Source organism: Ovis aries, chromosome 17, assembly GCF_016772045.2.
Source record: "Ovis aries strain OAR_USU_Benz2616 breed Rambouillet chromosome 17, ARS-UI_Ramb_v3.0, whole genome shotgun sequence".
Classification (NCBI taxonomy): Eukaryota; Metazoa; Chordata; class Mammalia; order Artiodactyla; family Bovidae; genus Ovis; species Ovis aries.
In genome coordinates, this window is record NC_056070.1 from 44,209,462 (window position 1) to 44,217,293 (window position 7,832).

Here is a 7,832-nt window from a genome sequence, read left to right on the forward strand (position 1 = left end):
GCGGGGCGTACTGGGAGTCGTCGTGTTGGGGGCTCTCTGCCCGCGAGGCGCTGAGGCCGCGGTGGGTGCTGGGAAGCAGAGCTGTCTGAGGCCCGCGGCCTGGTCGCGGTCGGTGGCTGAGGCTCCGGAAGGGGCAGTTTGCAGGACTCTGGCTCGGGGTCCCCGTTGCAGAGACAAGAATTGTCCTGTACTGACGGAGGTAGGAGAAGGGCCCGCTCTGCCCGAGCCGGGGTCCGCCGGGGCTGAGGTGACCGAGGGCGGTGGCCTCATCCCGAGCTCTGGAAGTCGTGGCTGCCCAGCCAGCAGCGCGGAGGAGATGCCCCAGCTGCGGCCCCGTTAAAAGCTGCGGCGCTGCGGCCGCGGGTCCGGCCCAGGCTGGGTGCCCCTGCCGCGGCGGGGAGGGAGCTGTCGTGGACGTCCCTGATTCTGCGTGACGAGGGCGGTGGTTGCGGAGCGACTGGCCCCCAGCCCGGCCCGGTTCGCCCGCACGGCCCCGCCGGCAGTGCCTCAGCTTCTTTCTCTCCCTGCCAGCTCCGCCCTCCACGCTGCGTTTTCAGCCGGCCCTGCCCTGAGCCATGTCGCAGGTAAATTGTGCTTCCTTTCTTCTGAATGCAGCTGTGTTTACATAGGCTTTCCTTCTCCTGTAACTCCTACCCCTGTACCTGCCCTGTCTCCCTCTCGTGCTTGATAGGACATGAGAGGGTTCGCTGGGGGCGCGGCGCTGCGGGCGCTGTCCCGATGTGGGCGGGGTCTGAACGTAGACCTGGCTGTCCCGTTCTCCTTTTGCCAAACGAATTCGATGGAATGAGGAGTGCTTTAGGCTTCTCTCTCCCGCTGCTGTTCTTTCACTTATTCGTCCTGTTTTTATTGATTATTTTATTATTATTTTATTGATTGTTTTCGTTGAGGCTAAATGCTTGGCAGGCAGTTGTGCTTCACAGAGGTGGGGGACAAGAAGGCCAGCCAGTCCAAATTATTCCGTCTGGATGCAGTTTCATTTCTCTGTCCTGCTTTTTTTCATGCATGTCTCCAAATCCAGAGGCTCTCCAACTTTTGCCTTGAGTCCAGTTTCCTTCTGTACTGCAGATCCCACTGCAATATATTATATTAGGAAACAGCTTCCTTTATTAGCCAATAATCTATAACAAGTTATAGGGACTTGAATTTTTTTTTACTGTAAAATATAACTCTGTCATACCTCTGGAACTGTTACTAGTTTGGAACTTTTAAAACTCCCGTTCATGCCTGATGGCTATGTGGATCACTCAAGTGCTGCAAAGCAGAGGCTTATTATTACCCCAACCCTGAGGGAAAAAGCTTTAGGTTCCACCCTGGCATGTCCTTATACTTTAGTCTTTATTCTCTTGTTCCCTGACTTTGCTGAAACTGGTCTCCAAGTTTCACAGCTATTTCTTCAGAAATGCGGATGCCTGGGATAAACCTGGGTGTCCCTTAAACAGATGCTGCTGCTATATGCTGCAACCAGTAGTGACTACAAAGAAATTCTTGTCAAATCATTTTAAAATGTTGTTGGTTTAGTCACTAATGTATGTCCAACTCTATGCAACCCCATGGACTGTAGCCCGCCAGGCTCCTCTGTCCATGGGATTTCCCCAGGCAAGGCTAGTGGAGTAAGATTGCCATTTCCTTCTCCAGGGGATTCTCCCAACCTAGGGACTGAAGCCATGTGGCCTGTGTCTCCCACATTGGCAGGCGGATTCTTTACCGCTGAACCATCAGGGAAGCCCCCGCTAAAGTAGGCTGGTATTAAGGAAAATATACATCCCCTATTAAACATAAAGGGATTGTCTTCATTATTTATAAAGTGTTGTGAGATCTTAAGAATATTTACAGCCAAAGCCAGAAATACGTGTTGTTCACATGTATAGTCACAAAATTATAAATTATCTCAGGACAAAGCATATATTTTTTCTTCAACTACACAATAAAACAAAACAGCTAAGCTCTTACTTATATTCTTAATAATAACTCAGAATACTGAAAACTGTCATTGCACTACTTACGTACATTGTCCACCCTCCACAGTGGACTCATTTCACTCCTTGATCAGGGCCTTTGGGAGCATAGATGCTGGTTGTACAGATGTATGTGTGTCATTTCAGGGGTCAGTGACATTCACAGATGTGTCCATAGACTTCTCCCGGGAGGAGTGGGAATGGCTCCAGCCTGCTCAGAGAGATTTGTACAGACATGTAATGCTGGAGAACTATGGCCACCTGGTCTCACTGGGTAGGTATTTTCTCTCATCTCCTCTGACCTTTGACCTTTAGGATGACAGTTGTGAATCTTGATTATCTGACTGAATATTCCCAAGGAAGGAAAGTTTCTGTTTGTTTGTTTGTTTTCTTTCAAGAGGAGGGTTATAACTTCAACTAGTCTTTCGACATCTTTCATACTTATATCTGGCATTTCTAATAATGGCCTCTTTTTTGGTAAGGATTCAAGGACTAATTTTGAATGTATTTCATTTTCCACAAGCAGGTCTTAACATTTCTAAGCCAGATGTGGTTTCCTTATTGGAGCAAGGGAAAGAGCCCTGGCTGGGGAATGGAGATGTAAGCAGAGAGCTGTTTCCAGGTGAGTGAGTGAGAAGCTGGTAATGAAGTTTTTTAAAATAACAACCAAGCAGCCAGTGAGAAAGCAGTACTTTTTTTATATGTTGGATAGAAAGTTTTCCTTGAAAGGTGCCAGAGATACAGGAGGGGACTGTGAGGTCTTGCCCATGCAAGGGGATCACTTCACACCTACTTACCTGTCTGCCTTCAGTTCTCTTCTCATCCTTTTCCTCACTTTATTTCTCTTCTCTTTCTTTTTAAAAATTGACATGTGCTTTTATTGTCTTAAGTTAAAAGGTGTATATTTTTTCCTTTATATTGTTGGTCTAACCCTCTTGAGTGATTCATTATGCTTTGGTTAATTAATGGGTTTATTCCTTCACTAATATATTAACAATATTTATTTTTTAATCTCATTAAGACTTTCTCTTAGGTGGTATGCCTCAGAGAGTAGAAGGCATGGCATAGTGAGATAGTGGGTCTGTAAATAACTTGGTTAGAGGTCCTCAAGTTGGCAGTTCAACAGTTAGAAGAAAGGAATTTCCATTTGGTGTTAAAGACCTGGGTAATTCAAATAGGGATAGTAGTAACAGAAATAAAAAAGACAGAAAAAGGGTCAGTTTTTGAGAAAATGAAGGGAATTAGCTTGAGATATGCATGGTGTGAGTAGAGGATGGTATTTCCAAGTAGAGAGGTGCACAAACTACTGGAATATGTCTTAGAAAAGAATTCAGGTTAGGAATGTAGAAGTGGGAATCTTGTATTAAGAAGGAAAAAATAGAAGCAACGAGACTGATTGAGAAGAGCTTTGAAAGCCTTCTTCATGTTAGGTTGAAATAAAATTGCTGGTGAAGCTCTTTAAAAAATCAATATGGCCATGCTTCACCATTTAAGATTCTGACATAGAAGACCTTTGGAGCCTAAATTGTATGTATTTATGACAATTTGCATAAGTTCTGTAGTTGATTCTGAAGCCTACCTCTATTGGAAATCTACTGGCCTTTAGAGAGTGGTCCTCTGGAGATAACAGGGGAACACTTACATTTAAAGAGAAGAAGCTAATGGAAGGACTAGTGACAGGACAGAAGATGCCTTGAAAACAGAGTTCTGACTTTGAGAGCAAGACTTTCAGGAGTAAGGACATGGAAAGAGAGTCCTGTATGGCTGAAAGTCACAAGGTGGGACAAGTGCCCAGAGACTTCCTCATCAAAGAATGAATTGAAGAAAAAGCCTCTAATACCACTACGTTAATATAACTCTTGCAATTTTTGTGTGTTCCTTCCAGTACCCCCTTTTTTTGGTGAGTTAAATTTTATTGAGGGCAAAATGAGCACTGCAGCCCAGGAGACAGCACCTCAGATAGTTCTGAGGAACTGTTCCCCCATAAGTTTTTGAAAGGTGAAATAGCTCACAGAAATAAGGCATAAAACATAAACATGCAGCTTAAATTATTATAAGACACCTATGTAACTACCACTCAGGTCGGTAAACACAGAAGTCCTGGGTCCCTAAGAGCTCTTTGGGTGCTCATCCCAGTCACTCCCCACTGCACCCCCTGCAAAGGTAATTAATTTTCTTTAATGATAGTAACTTCCTTGGTTTTCTTTATAGCTTTTTCAACTGTTTGTGTCTCTAGTCACTAGTTTACATCTGTATGTTTGTGAACTTTTTTACAGATAATCATAATATGTATGTTCTAATTTACTTCTCTCAAAATTATAATATTCAGGTATTTTGCATATTGATCTAGGAGTTTGTTTCATTATACAAGTAGATATAACCCAATTTATCCATTCTGTTATTGACAGCTTCTTGGGTTGTTTGCAGTTTAGGGCTGTTGCAAGTAACATTGCTGTTGTCCTTGGGTCCTGGCACATCCTGGCACAGGGTTCCTGTGGTTTATATCTAGAACTGGAATTGCTGAGCCAGAGGATGATGTGCCTCTTTCACATCATTAGATGATGCCAAAATGTTTTCCAAAGTATTTTTACTGACTTGCACTCCCACAGATACCATAAGTGAGTTCCTCTTGCTCCCCATGTTTATCAACACCATGTACTATTAGATATCATAATCTTCACACTTGTCAGGAGATAGCACACCTGTTAGGAGTGTGTGCAGTGCGAGCTTAATCTAGTTTAAATGTGCATTCTACAATTACTGATGAAGTTCAGCACCTTTTCATATGTTTATTGAGTATTTAGATACCCTCTTTTATGAAGTGCCTCTTAGTTTTTGCTCATTTATTGTATTCTTTTCTTGTTTTGTAGGAGTTAAAAATTTTGGATACAAATCCTTTGCAATTCTATTCACTTCAAATATCTTCTCTTACATGTGACTTACTTTTCCCCTTAAAACCTCTCTTAATGAACAGAAATTCTTAATTCTAGTGCTGTCAGATTCATCAGTCCTTCCCTTTATGAGGTTGTTTTTGTTTTTTTTTTTTTTTTGGATGTGTTTAAGAAATATTTCCCTACCACAAGGTCATGATGATGTTTTCCCAGATTTTCTTTTTTAAAAGCCTAGTTGTTTTGCCATTCACATTTAGATCCATGGTTCACTTTGGATTTATTTTTGTATGTCACATGACTTAGTGGTCAGTTTTGGTGTCTTCTTTGTTGACATCCATTTCTCAAGGTACCATTTATTGATATGTCTGCCCTTTCCTTCACTGGTTACTCATAAATTAAGTTGTTATATCCTGGGTAGGAAGAGTCAATATTGGGAAAATGACTATACTACCAGATGCAATCTACAGATTCAGTGTGCCCCTATCAAATCACCAATGGCATTTTTCACAGAACTAGAACAAAAAAATTCACAATTCACATGGAAACACAAAAGATCCCAAATAGCCAAAGCAATCTTCAGAAAGTTAAGTTTTTGTGTATGTTTCTGGGTTCCCTATTTTTTTTTTCTATTTTTCTATCTTTGCATAAATCAATACAGTCAGTTATGGATTTAATACTGGATAACATTTGATTGTATTTGCCTCACCTCATTCCTTTTTTTGCTGAATAATGTCATTTACAGACATCTTGACATTTCACTATATAGTACTTCATTATCATGTATAAAGTATAGGGATATTTTCTATACAATTGGAATATTTTCACATCAGAATAACAGTTTTCCCTAATTTTGTTTTAATGCGGTATCCATATATAAATGATTCATAAATGTGTTTATAACTGGATTGTCTTTTCCCTGTGGGATGATGAAATGTTCCTCTATGTCCTGTAACTTTGAGTTGTAACTTTTTTTTAAATATTAAGACTTTGGGTCTTATTTAAATCCTGTTGAGATATTAACTTTATTTAAGCAGGCTGTCAATATGGATAAGTTCTAACCTGTTTTCTCTGTACATGTTTCCAACGACAGTCTGGTTTTCAAAGCCTTTGCAGGTCTATTTCATTTGTCCCCATAAGCACCTCTTAGTGGCCTTTCTGGAACTTAGACAGTGGGTTCAGCTTTAGGTGTGCTATTTAGGGTCAGATCCATGCATGCACAGCTCAAGGATGAGCCCAGAATTTCATACACAACTTTACGAGATCACTTTCTTGAGCTCCTTTTTTCACAATCTCCCCTTTCCTTTTTGACTCCCAGGGCCCCCTCTTTCAGGTCTTCTGGATAGAAAGGTAGACCTTTAGGTTCCCCTCTGCACTTCTGTAACTTTGTCTGCCTCTGTAGCCATGCAACAAAGGGACAGAGGAAAAAAACAAGGTGAGGGGTATTACCCCTGTGCTCTTAGGACGATAGGTTTTTCTGCTGAGGGAGGAAATGTTACTCTGCCTTGGAGTGTTAATTGCCTATATGGCCATCACTGCTGCAGCATGCTTTGGGTTTGAGCAGAAGAGAATGGGAAATGAACAAACAATAAGATTTCTCTGTATGGCTCCCCTTTCCCCTTTATAAGACAGAAATAAAGGCTTCTCTTGGAGCTCTTTACCTGTTGCCCAGTTCTTGCTTTCAGGTTGCATTTGACTTTAGGCCTGGAGAGAGTAGAGATGGGAAAAAATACAAGAAACTCACCACCAGTTGTGTTACTTTGTGTTCTGACTTCCTTCTGCAGTCAGCTTGCTACCATTTACCTTTCAGAGTACTCAGCTAGCTCCTTTATGCACTGTTCATGGTTTTCACTTGTACTTAGTGGGAGAGCCAGTCAGAGTGTACTTAGTCCATCTGTACGCGCTGGGAGCCAGTCATATTTTATAAGTGAAGAAAAAAAAAAAAACAGAGTTACAGCGTGAGTAAAGATCATGCTAATAAAGTGAGAGGATGAGGCTCAGTTTAGATTGAGCAAAAGTATAAAGTGTAAGAGGAAAATGGTGGGAATTAAGGATGGTTCTGGAAAGCACTGGTCAGATCATGCAGGTATTTTACAGGCTGCATTAATGAACTTAGAGTTCATCCCTAGGCTAATAGGGAGTCATCCAAAGATGTTAGGCAAGCGAGCACTTTAGTGACATCCTTCTGGCTGAAGTTTGGGAAACAGATTTATTGGAAGCAAGCCTAGGAAACAGGATAGCCATTTAAGAGTTGTTTCCATAACCTAATCTAGATGTAATCATTACCTGAACCATGGAGGTGTCCAGGGAATGGAAGAAGGTATACAGATGGCAACAAAGTAAAGAAGTGAACTCAGAAAGACCCAGTGATTGACTAGATAAATGACATGACGATGACTGAGGAATTGTGATTGACATCACTTTTTTGGCTGGTATTATTATTTCTTGGAAGAAAAAAAGGATGAGCAAGTTTGAAAAAAGAAAGATTATATCAATTTGTAACTTGCTAAATTTTGGATCTTTGGGTTACTCAAGTATATAAATTCAGTAGGCAACTCAGTATCATAGTCTAGATCTTAAGAGAGAGATCACAGTGCTTCTCAAATTTTAGTCCTCTGGATTGTTTTAAAACATACTTCCAGGCCCCTCTCCAGAAATTTTGAGTCATTAGGTTTGGGATAGAACTCAAGAACTGACATTTTTAACAAGCCCCCGTGATACTGATGCTGAGTTAAAGTACACATTTAGGAGTTACTGGTACAGCTTCTCAAGATTTGAATTTTCTTTGTAAAATCTCCATACCCCTATTGTTGAATTTATTCTTAAGCAACTTTTTAAAGTTTCTTTTCTAAGAAGTTATATTGCTTTTCTATAAGAATGCTAATGACTTTGTATATTTATCTCTGTCTTTACTGTAGCATTTTAATAATATCTTAAACTTTCCCTGCAAATAATATAATGATTCTTC

The 7,832-nt window shown here is 41.0% G+C and overlaps 1 protein-coding gene across 4 annotated transcripts in view; it reads left to right on the forward strand.

Annotated features, from left to right (window-relative positions):
• The window catches only part of ZNF140 (zinc finger protein 140), a 13,827-nt gene continuing 5,995 nt past the window's right edge, over positions 1 to 7,832 (forward strand). Inside the window, exons 1-4 of one of the 4 annotated variants that reach the window (XM_042234443.2) lie at positions 1 to 199; positions 532 to 584; positions 2,124 to 2,250; positions 2,500 to 2,598. In XM_042234443.2, the coding sequence (XP_042090377.1) occupies positions 576 to 584; positions 2,124 to 2,250; positions 2,500 to 2,598 (235 nt within the window). In that variant the 5' untranslated portion in view covers positions 1 to 199; positions 532 to 575. Of the gene's footprint in view, positions 585 to 2,123; positions 2,251 to 2,499; positions 2,599 to 7,832 lie in introns of all 4 variants that reach the window. The other 3 variants (XM_060400728.1, XM_060400727.1, XM_042234444.2) reach the window with 3 other exon arrangements.